The sequence below is a fragment of the Egretta garzetta genome, unplaced genomic scaffold, assembly GCF_000687185.1.
Source record: "Egretta garzetta isolate BGI_Z169 unplaced genomic scaffold, ASM68718v1 scaffold154, whole genome shotgun sequence".
NCBI lineage: Eukaryota > Metazoa > Chordata > Aves > Pelecaniformes > Ardeidae > Egretta > Egretta garzetta.
The window spans coordinates 8,316,039-8,328,446 of record NW_009259600.1 but is presented as its reverse complement, the minus strand read 5'-3'; the positions used below and the strand labels follow the sequence as shown (position 1 = coordinate 8,328,446).

Below are 12,408 nucleotides of genomic sequence, written 5' to 3'. Positions count from 1 at the left end.
TGATTGTGCCTGCTGTAGCAATTTTGCTGGTTCACCCCCTTGTTTTGGTCTAGTGCTGGTGAAATTGTGTTCCACGGCAATACAATTTTTTTCTCCTGTGCACAGCATGAAGTGGAACAAGTGGCATCTGTTACCTCCTAATGCTCATAGCTCATGCATTGATAGGCCCCGATAAAACATAAATAGTAAGTGCAATTTATTTCAAAAAGCTAGAACAACAATATGATGGCAATATCCTAATGATGTTACAACTTCCTCAGCATTGCTCAGTCCTTGTAGACCTTTCTGCCTGCTTCTACTGTACTGAACAAAGCCAGCCACCCTCCTTGCTTCCTACAGCAGAGCATGCCTTTAAATGCACAGCCTTGCTTCGCACTCCCAACTACACATGTATTTTAGGAACTGTGAGTTTACGCTTGCTTATTGCCTATGGCAGTATTTAGAGTGATGGTTCCATATTTATCAAAACATTTATTTAAAAATACCAAAAGAGCAACAGAGAACTTGGAGAAGCAGACTGACTAAGGGTGGAGAAAGCAGAGCCACATCAGATATCATTGCGCTCTGCACTGCATCCCTTTAGGGTCATCTACCAAAGCCTCACCGCTGTGTTTGGTCTTGTCATGTTACTGCTGGTTTTTTAGGGTTCCCAAGTCTGACATGAATACATAGTTGAGACGACTTGTGTCACTGTACAAAACCCCCAATTTCCAGTCACACGGTGTGATCCCACCCACTTATATACTGTCATGTGGGGTGGGTAATGAAGGGAACCTGAGTTCATGGCACTTTGAACATGACTGTGTGTGCAGCTACGGGTCGTGAAAAAGCTAAGTACAAGACATTGCTTTTATACACTTCAGAATTTAAGGAGAAAGATTATATCATACAACAAAACCCCCCAGAGATTGGCTTGCTTGGGTCTGGATTACATCTTCAAAGCTGTACATAGAATTTTGATAGTTAAAGTTGTGCTCATTTTGCTACTTTTCTAAAAACAATGTTTTTCTATATAAAAAATATTGTTAGCCAGATGGTACTTTTTATGAATTACAATAACTGTTTTTTTATAAATGATTGTAAATCACTAACTGAATACATGAGATTATATAAATATGTGAATTTTATACCTCTTATACAAGAGATGTAAAGTACTTTATTAACAGTAATACTCGGATACAGACCTATCTAGTCTCCTGCTTTCTGTGTTTTTTCTCTGTCCCAGCAATTACAGTTTAAGGGAACTCAGTGCCACAAGCTTGGCTCTTGCTCTCAGACCTACCCGAGCAAGCATGGCTGATCATTGTTCAGTGGGCATCTGCTGAGCACACTCCCCAAGCAGGAGAGGGACTCTGGTCCTTTTATAAGGAAGAATGTGCATTTTCACAAGTTATATCCCTCCCAAACATCATTATTATACCACAATTACCCTTACCTGATCCAAAGGATGGGATTTAATTATTGCATAAGAAACATGCAGAGAGAGTTGCAGTTAGAAAATACTTTTATCTGCACATTCTGAATTAGAAGATTACATCAAAGATGCTAAAAACAGTAGTGGTTTTGAGATTTGTTTTCCCTAAGAATTATACAACAGCTTCGTGGCAGAGAAGAAGATAAAACCCTAAACTGCCAAGAGTGACCCCTTCCCATGTCATGAGCCCAACACTTTCCCTAAGAGCCAAGGTTAATATTTATCTATGCCCCATGGCAGTAATTTCGAAGGTGTTGATCTTGGGGTTTAATTGCTGCTTTAAACAGGCAGTTAACAGTTTAAACATTTTTATTGGCATGCAGTAGTTAAATGCCTACTAGTGTGCTGATGGGTTTATGATGATCAAAATGAATTAAGAGTCCACCTTTGAGTCACACGCTATTAGAGGCACGGGGTCATTTGAGTACCCTGGGTTAATGTATGTGAGATGTATAGTAACTGGTGTACACAAAGAAGAAAATGTTCATTTTTAAATATTGTACTTCAGAGAGTTTTCTGTTCTATTTACATTCAGAAATGAAGCTCTCAGGCTACTGGTGCTCCAGCCACCTGGTGCCTGAGCACACATGTTCCTGAGGACACAGTTCAGGCTCTGGTGCTCATATTTCAGCACTGGTGTTCTATGGGATACAGCACCATGCTTGGAAGAAGTATTGCCAGGGTGTCACAGGTCCTACACTGCACTGTGTTCACAAAAGTGAAGAATCGGCTGCAAAAGTCATTACACTTATAAACATATTGTTTTGATTCGGGCGATACAGTATTTATATGACCACTGGCATTAGAGGAAACCGAATATATTCGTAATCCCATTAATTATCTCTGGTTTTATTGCTTGATGTTTAGGCATTTTGAGATCTTCAGTGTAATCAGAAGCCTGAGTTCTATATTCTGGCTGCCTGCTGTAGGTGCCTACCTCAAACAATGTGGCTATGCCTGCTCTCCACAGGGAACCACAACCTGGCAGTGTCTGCAATTCCACTGAAGTGAGTTTTACATACCTCTTCGGGCATCTGTGCCAGAGCGGGTTGTACAAATGCGCTAGAGGCAATTTCCAAAGGGAAGGTAGTATGCCTTCACTGCAATTGCAGTGCGACGTGGAGATGTCTGAGCTCTGGGGCTCGTTATAGCTATGTAGCACAGGGCCTCAGCCTCAGTACTAGGCATAGTCTAGTCCCCAGGACATGGATTCCTATCTCTGTCTCTGACTACTATTAATGACTTGGTTCTAACAGGCCAATTAATCAGGGCCAACTTGTGATAAATATTTCTCCCATATAAAATTTTGACAGCTTGCTAAGTATAGGATGAGTGCATCCTATACTTCATCTGAGAAGTGCGACACGTGGATGTAGCGAGGCTATTTAGCGTGGCACAGCTGGTGTGCCTTGCTGCTGCAATGCCACAGGACGCTGCTTGCAAACCATAGCTAGCCTCTTGCCTCACTGCTATTTATTTGTGTTGTCTGACTTTATGTTTCCTAATTAAAAGTGACACGTACAGTTGGGAAGAAGCTGACTGGCCTCTTAAAATAATTTTGACCAGTTGAATGAGGTTTCTAGTTAGTTAAACCAAGAATTTGGGTATTATGGGGACACTGCTGGAATGGAGCACAAAAAGCCATGTCGCTGTACCCGTATGTGGAATGTGAAACCAGAAGCTGTTTGCAAAAATAAATAATAGGTGTGGGGAGCAAAGTACACTGTAAAAATAAAAGAGATATTTCATTTATAAGCTACCTTCTTAAATAAGAAATAGTTGCAATTCTTAATCCCAGACTGTCTCTCTGTGCCTCTCTCTTTCAATGGCTACACTGCCATTCACCTACCTCTGATACGTCAGATCCCTGGTGGCTGATTCCTGCCTTTTTCTCTGCTATATCTGTCACCCAGAACCTAACTAATAGCTGCTGGGAATGAATTAATAAACTGACTGAGTGTAAGGAACCTGCCATGGTCATAGAGACTGCAAGGTTTTAGGCAGACTGAAGTCCAACATGCCAGTCTTGCTGTCGAAGCATTCAATTTGTATTTGACTTAATTCCTGAAAATACATGTAGTTATACAGATATATAATCTGATTAGTACTGCTGGAGAAAGCACTTAAAATTCTGATTCAGCATATTTAAAACTCAAAAAATATTCATCGAAAGCAAGATTTTAAGGATTTTTTTTTGCAAAAGCTGGGCTCCATTAGACCTATCATATGTTCACATAGCCATGGAGAACTTGTATTTCCTGCAGGTTGAATTGAAATGCAATTTTATGTTGTTTTTCCCCAAGTTCTGAAGAATGTGCAGGGTTTTTTTTGTTTTGTTCCATTTATTGCATTTTGTTTAAACTATTTCCATTCAGCCAGGGATTTTCTAGCTTCCAAGCTAGGTTGCCTATGCTATAACTCTTGGTATTGGTCAGTGTCAAAAATAGCTGTATCATTCATGTTCTCCTCTCTGCTCCCTTTCTTACTATTCATCCTCTCCAGAACAAGTACCAGGGAAGCGATCCTGAATGCTGGAAGACTGAGCTGCTTTTGCTGTGTAATACATTACTGTTGGCTGCTCCTGCTCCTGCTAGAGTCAAATTCTGGCCAAAAAGTTAAGCTAAGTTGGATGAACACTGAGAGTACTCATGGAGTAGAGTGTGCCCATTCATGAAAAATACAGCAAGGGTGAGTATTCAAAAAGCTGCAATACTGAGATTGCTCACTCTTGGGATGCTAGTTCATTTCTCATTTGTAATGAAATACATTTCAGAAACATCTAAAGCAATTAAGCTGTGTTTTTGAAGGTAGACTTAAACAAGAATAGCAATTCAAGCCCTTAATCCCATGTTTTCCCAGTTTAAAACTACATCAAAAGCTAGGTATTTCACCCACATAATTAACTATTAACTTGTACAGTTGAAGGCGGGGTTTCATCATTCTTTTGACTGAAAGCGGAGGTGTGCTATGTTTGTTCCAGAAAAATGATCATGACAGATTCTTTACAGAAGCTTGTAAAACCTTTTCCAGGCCATTTTTCCCAGCCCATTTTATTTGCAGGTATTTTACAAAAGGTAGATAGAAGTTGATTAGAGCACCATAGAAAGTCAAGAGAAAAAGTTGATGTCCTTAGCTTCTACCACAGCATTATATCCAACAAATTGTATTTCCTGCACATTATTTTAGCTAAGTCCATTCTATGAAAAAATTAAGTTTGTTAGGAAAATCAGTTATAATTAGAACAAAGTCTCTGCCTCTAAGGAAGTAGGACAGTGCTGCCTCGTAAAAGCTGTATTCTTGCTATGTATACTTTAGCCAGATACTTGAGTTCTTGAGGGATATAAATGACCTGAATTTATGTCCTTTTATATGTGGAGAAATTGAAGGAGAATGTTTTACATTCTAATTTTTAATTTGGCCAGAGAAAGCCAAGACTGACTTTTGCAGTTGGTTAATCAGGGTGTCATTCAGGTTGATGGATAATGTGGCTGATGTGGCTGAACCAGCAGAAGAAATCAGAAGCCTCATTCATGCCTTACTATGAATATATATGCTCAAAAAGATGAGAGTCTGATTCCTGCCTCTCTCCAAATCAGACAGCAGAAGGGTTTAAACCTGGAACACACCTCCAAATGCTCTGACCATCTTTGGCAGTGGCATCACTTCCCTCTCTATTGTACCTGAGTTGAAAAGAGCAGAGCTACAGAGAGGCTTATGAAGAAAAGACTTTCTGATGGATACAAAAAGATTGAGCTCACTGGAGCAGCGTGCTCAGGACTGATCTGCAGGTCTCATATTCCTTCTGTGGATAGCATAGGGTGTTCCATCATCAACATGTTGGCTTTTGTGTCTCTAACAATTATGTATCTAATGCTTTTCATGAATAGGGATTTTAAGCACCTGATTCAGGATTTTGGTTTCCATTAAGTAGGAAAGCTGTAGCCTTGCAGCATGAACACCTAAGACTCCAAAGACTCCTTAAGTTTTTAACCCATAAAGACTGAAGAAACATTGATTTTTTTATTGCTAGATATTCAACTTTTACCAGTATTTAGGATAATCTTTATTATTTACACTTGGCTGGGGGACTGCAATTTTTCCTTTCCCAGACAAATCACACTACCATGGTTCCTGCCCTCGTGACCTCAAGAATAGATGCACATATTGCAGAGTACTTGGGGCTACATATTACATTAATTCAGAAACTAAAGGTAACGCACCAATGGGTTGTTGTTTCTCTCCTGTACCTTTCCCTGGTGAGGAATAAGACCCAGGGATAGCCCACAGAATAAGTAAACTGTTCAACCAAATGGCATTGCTGATAAATAATCTCCACAGAATTGCATTTTTAATGTGATTTGCAACAGAAGACACACTCACATGATAGGGATGAAAGGCTTGCAGACATAGGAAATATCTTTCTCCTAAACCTGGCAATTGTTTTTCTCTAGGGTTTACAATGGAAAATCACTGTTGTTGGTCCTCTTAGCAACCATTTTACACTAGGGCATCTATTTTTATTATTTTCAAATGGAAATATCATGCCCACCATGTTCATTTACTGTGCATCACTCCTGTCTGATAGAGTTGGAAGGTGGTCTTTGAAAATGCCTTAAGTATCCTGAAAGTGTGTAAGTTAAGGACAAAACTTACCCTAGACAGATAACAAGAGGATGCTGGGGGCATTGCCTCCTTCCCCAGTGAATGAGAGCAAATTTAACTGAATTAGTCTGCATACTTTTTCTCTACATGTCTAAGATCGAATATTTGCTCTGAATATTGGAACAATTTGATTTTCCCATGTTCTCAACAGCATCAAAAAAAGTTTTCAGAAAACACCAGGCTCTCCTAGCTGCTGACACGTTTGGAAAGAGTCTGAAGAAGCTTTTTTCCTGAGAAGCCTCTGTGCAAGACAAAATTCAGAGAGGTCATACAGCATAACCAGTAGGTCAGATGTTTCTGTGGTAAACCACCATGTTCTTTTAAGAGCTGCTGTTTTTTGCAACTCTATTAATGTTCCCAGTTGTTTACTTGCTCCCAGGTGTGAAATCAAATGGCAGGAGAGCCAGGCTGGGCTGCAGCGTGACTCAGCGCCCATCGCCGTATTCCTTTGAAGGAAGGACCTGGCAAGCAGCACTACAGGGGATCATGCCTTAAATATGCACATGTAAATATACAAACTTCAGTCCTGAGGAGTAATTTATCTGAGATGACTACTTGCTTGTTCCCAGGAGAGTAAGAAAAGAAAGTGTACAGGCAGTAGGAAAAAGTGTCATTGCATGGTGAGTCTTCCCCATCATCTGCTCTCGCTACTGATTCTGTAGGGTCAAGCAAATATCCTGAATCCTATTCTGGTCTCAGCACTATGGTAAATTGGGACCATCTCCACTGACGTCACTGGAGAAACTTTAGCACATAACCAGTCAGACTTATGGGACTTCAGATCCCATTTTATTAATTTGAATTTATATATTTAGAAAGAGGTTCTTTGGAATGTGCTACATTGAGAATAAACATTTTATGTCCAACTGTGTAGCATTGGTTTACCTAGAGATAAAAACTTGCTTCTTATACCTACACTTAGGAGCCATTCTGCGGTGACTTGCCTTATACACTGACGAAATTCAGTTGAAATAACTCCAGTTACAGTGTGTGACATGATGCAACCTCATTGCAACTCATCTGCAGCAATAACACATATTGCAGCAGAAATGTAAAGAAATATAAATAGATTTTGCTTTCCTAGAATTTGTATGTGAACTCTGAGCGTACATGCAATTCTGTGACAGAAGACACTAAATTATTCTAATGCTTGATATGTGGGAACTGATATCATGTGAATGTAACGTTTATCTGGATATTGAATTACCATTTATTTTGCCTTGTAGGATTGATTATATAATGAGCTACAGAATTTTGTATAGCTACTAAATAAACAACCTATATGAGACTTTGCATGGTCAGGGAAGGAAACTTCTGGATACAACCCTTCCCTGTTACTTAGAAGGAAATGTTCAGGGAATATGAAACTAGTCATTGTGTTGGAGGAAGTGGTCTTAGGAAAATAAAGAGTTTTAAACACATCCATGCCCCTACTCAGTTTCTGGCTGAGCCACTGATTTTCTGTGCAATCCTGGACAAATCATTTAGCTTATATCTATAGTAAATAATGTAAGATCCTGCAGAAATACCCACAGTGACTTTGACTGAACTTTGAGAACTATTTTTTTTCCTCACCTCACTGAAATTTTCAAATCTTAAGAAGCGGGGTCATGTCACATATATCATGTGGTACTGGGATAATAAATGGTACATTTATCAAATGGGGTGAAAGACACCAAACTGTTGAAACTCTTAGGGCAAGATATTTTGTTTGTTGGTTGGGGGGGTTGTTTTTGGAAATAAAAAACCAAATACTTAGTAGGAATAGAGAATTTTAGAAAATAAAAACTTTTATTTCTGAACCTGTTTTCCTTAGATAAAATGGAATTCCTTAGAAAATTGCACTGTGGAATTAAGTGGTTGTAGATATGGAAACAAGTTTGGTTTTTTTCTGGATTTGTTGTTGCTCTTCTGTCTGTGTATGCATGCGACCATGAGTGTGCCGGGGAAGAGTATAAACTGAACCTGGCCTGGCTGTTTCAATGTCCTTGTCAGAACTACTTTGCTGTGTTTGGGGGAACAGCAAGCTGACCTTGCTGGTCCCTGTGTCTCAGGATCGGGAGTGTCTGTGCTTCTAGTTAGGGACGCTGGTGGCTCACTCAGGCTCTGGCATCAGCAAGACCAGCCCCAAAGCTTGCTGTGTTTCAGCATAGCTGACAGAGCTGCTGCCATTCCAGCAGCCACTCTGGGTCCCTGCAGACATTTAAGTGCATCCCGGCACAACCCATGAGTCCTTTTCTCTGCCTCCCCTTGGGTTAGAAAGGCTACAAACTGGAGTGACAGAATGGCTCCTGGGCTTCCCCCAGGCTCCTGCCATCCCTTCCTCGCCTCTGGGTGGAACTCACATGATGTCTCAGATGCACTACTCCCACAACAGAGCTGTGGCAGTACGTGGTCACTGACTGCGTGGGGGGCCTTGATTCTCTCCAGTAAGGAAACCTTTAGTGCGGTGTGCTGGTAGGAGATGCTCTAGCTGCTGCACAGCCCTGCCATGTCTCCCTACTGTGGCACCTGACCGTTATGTGCTGCCTGTGACCCATCAGTTTGGGGCTTGGGGTCAGGGGTGAATCTGGCTTTGAGAGGCAGGTGATGTGGCAGGGAATTAAGCTGGAGACAAATGAGCAAATGCTGAAGATGTCTGATCACTTTGTGTGCTTCTGGATGGTCCCCCAGGAAGAGGGGGGCAGAAGGGGGAGGAGAAATCACCTTAAGCCAGTGGGAAGGGGCCATGCAATAGCAACAAAGTGAGCCTGCTCTTCTGCAAAGCCTTTTCTCATCTGAAAAACATCGACTGTAAGTTAGCAATCTCACTTTTCCATGTTTGCCTGAGAGTAAGTCTATTAAATACTCTGCATAAAATGAATGAGGCATTTGTGTAAGCAGCAGTGTTTTAAAATATGAACTAAAAACCTAGGAAGCCTTTGTACACCCACCTTTGCTATCCCCCTTTTAGCTGCTCTGAGACCCTTTCATAAAGTTCTCTTTTTACTTTTAAAAAAAAAGCATGTATTGTTACCATGTTTGTGCTCTGGGATTTTTGCTTTGCCTCACAGGGAATAGCTGGTTTTATGCTAACCCTTCAGCTTGGTGCCTGATCCTACAGTCTTCTTCCTGACTGAGGCTCTCTGATCTTACATGAGCCAATATCTTGCAATTACATTTCACAATAATTGCAAAGACAGTGTAATAAACCACAGCATAACTAGTTCTGGTGGTGGTAGAGAATTATGAGATATACTATATGAAAACAAGAAAGCAAGCTATCAGAAGTTGGTTTTCAGAGGCAGAAAAAGATTTTGCTAAAAGCCACAGTAGCATTGATGCTTTGGTCTTTTCTCTGTATTCTTTCCTTTTTTCCTCTCTCTCTCTTGAACATAGAGACATTTTAAAGCAAAGTAAGACTTTCTCATTTCTCTATATTATTGCAGGGAATATTTCTTATTGGTTCAAATGCAGTGGTTTCCTTCCAGATGCAAGATGAAAAGCCTCCAGTTTTGAGTAGGAATAGCTTCCTCAGGAACAGATCAGATGCCTGGCTAAATATTCCAGGCAGCTCTTCTAGAATGAAATCGTAGTTGTGATACAGGTGGCAACTGCATGAGCACTGAAGGTGCTTGCACTCAGTACTATTCCAGGTAGGTTTCCTTGTGGATAACAACCTTGCAGGTTGTTTTTTTAGTGATGCTCTATTGCTATTTGGAAGACTACTTACTTTCATGGGAAAAATTGTGCAAAGTGACCTGCACAGGTGTTGACTGATATTTATGTACCAACAACAGATACTAGAGCAGGAACTCAGATCCAAATTCCTCTGAATTTCAGGAATATTCCAGTCCTGTTTCTAATCTGTGCATTTTTAGTTTGTCTCTAGCAAATAGCAAAGACATTATTTAAGTATGTGTATGTAAGTATGTGTTTCTTAAATAGTTACCACAATCCTTTTCAGAGGCTGTTGCCCCCAAGGAAGTTTCTAAATATAATAAAAGGTGCCTGCATAACCCATGCAGACTTGCAAATTGGAAGAATTGTTTTGCATGTGTTAACTACACAGTAGTACAGAAAACAATCTGGAATAGTTCAGCCACCATACCTCAGTGTTTTATAATTAGTTACCTTAGTTTAGACGCCAGACAGAAAATTATTATCCTTCTGAACTGCCGTTTCCCGTTACTATTTGGCAACCTTATTTTCATTATACGCTGTAAAAAAAATATCTCTGCAAACTCTGCTAAAGAAACACAATTGTCTTAGAAAAGTAGCTAAAGCATGTGAGGGTTAAACGCAACTTTCTTCCCATAAGTGTCATTTCCCCGGCTTAGAATTCTTTAACAGATACTGAGCAGCACCGAACTGAAAGTATTTTTAATTTCAGTGCTTTGTATATTTACAGAGGGATTACAACAAACTTCTACACTTTATCTACATTTTAATAGGTCAGTGTGAACATATGAAGTGTATTAAGGTGGACTGCCGTACTTATTAAACTTATGTGAATTCGTCAAAAGCCCTCAGCAGTTGTATGCAATAGGGGCTGGCAAACCATGCATGATTGAGGTCATGCATCCAGCCAGTTTGTAAGATGATCCCTCCGTACTGAGCCACCAGCCATCCTTAGCATAGGGGCGCACTCATACACGCATTCCTGTCAAGTCATCTTGTGAAAGGCTGCTTGCTTCCAGCTTGGCTTGAAAGTGCAACCTTAATAAAACTCACTGAAGTCTGAGAGAAAATAGCAGTTCTGCAGCAGATAGTGTAGGGGAAAGAGACTGGGATATGCATATGCAGCTGACTAAAGCAGGCTACATGCTGGACTGTAACAGAGAGGAAACAATAAATCTTAACTACTATGCAATAAATATTCCCAATTTTAACTAAGGAAGCTATCCTCATAGTGAAATTAAAAAAAAAAAAACAAACCAGTTTGTCCAAGCTTGATTACTAAAGTGCGCTTCTCCAGTCCTTTTTCCAAAGACTTTAAGGGAAATTAAGAACAAATTTAAAGAAAGAGGAAGAAAAGGTTTTTCTTAACGTAGGAAAGGAAAGTAATAATAACATGTCAGTTTTCCTTTCCTTTGCTTTCCTGGCAGCAATTCTTGCTCACATAGGCTGTAATAACCCGCGTCGGGGTCCAGAAGCCAGTGGGAGAAGATTTAACCGGATTCAGCATGGGCAGTGCACCTATACTTTCATTCTGCCAGAACAGGACGGGAACTGTCGTGAAAGCACGACAGACCAGTACAACACAAATGCTCTTCAGAGAGATGCTCCTCACGTGGAACAGGATTTCTCTTCCCAGAAACTGCAACATCTAGAACATGTGATGGAAAATTACACTCAGTGGCTGCAAAAAGTAAGTGTTACTTTTTTCCTTTTCTCACTAAATGGATTTTTTTTTGGTGATTTTTATGCTGTTAGAAGTTTTCATTAGTTTCTATGAGAACGGAGACAATAAGTATTGATCTCGTTTGTGGCTGTGTAGGAGACAAATGTGCACCTTTCTTAGTGACATTGCTCTTGGGAACAGAATTTTCTTCACGTTACTGAAAGATGCAATATCTTAAAGCTTTATCTCAAGAGACTGTGGATGTTTGTGAGCCAGAGAACACAAAAATCCTCCAGAGACTCTAATGACAGAACTTACTAAGTATTCCTGTAAGCTCTACTTATAGTTCACAGCTTCAGATCAGATGCCGTGCAGGATACCTGCTCCTCTGACAGAAGAAGGGAGCATTTAAAAAAATCAGCATTTAAAGGCGCTGGGTTAAGAATATAATTGTTCCTCCCTAAACAGATCCTGTAATACTATTCTACGCAGCTAATTGCCGGAAGGAAAGAAGAAAGTACATAGACATTCACACTCTTAAAACATCATAGGAAAACTTTTTAACTGTGTAGATTACCCTGGACTTCAACCAACCTATTTTAATTTGTGTGTGTATTTATATGCATTCTTTCATAGAAAGGGAAAAATGGGTTTGAAAGTGTTGCAGTAACTTAGTAGAAGTAATTATTTTTAAGAATTTGTGCAATAGCTCTAAACATTTAATGAACTCTTCAGTATTTTATGTATGAGCTGAAGTTTGGGCTTGAATATGTGAATAATTTCACTCATATGAGCAGTTCCATTCACCTTAACAGGACTACTCACTTGTGTAAAATTACATACCTTGCAGAATGTTGTCCATGCCTTGGTAATGAAAATGCCTTGGGATAGCTGACCAGTAAAAATAAATAAACCAACAGTCTTTGTGTATAGTTATTTGTAATATCCC

General features: G+C 40.0%; 1 protein-coding gene across 1 annotated transcript in view; it reads left to right on the top strand.

The window, feature by feature from the left end:
* The first annotated feature begins 10,841 nt into the window (after positions 1-10,841).
* The window catches only part of ANGPT1 (angiopoietin 1), a 174,220-nt gene continuing 172,653 nt past the window's right edge, over positions 10,842-12,408 (top strand). The window contains exon 1 of the mRNA XM_009638391.2: positions 10,842-11,486. Within this exon, the coding sequence (XP_009636686.1) occupies positions 11,190-11,486 (297 nt within the window). The 5' untranslated portion in view covers positions 10,842-11,189. The remainder of the gene's footprint in view (positions 11,487-12,408) is intronic.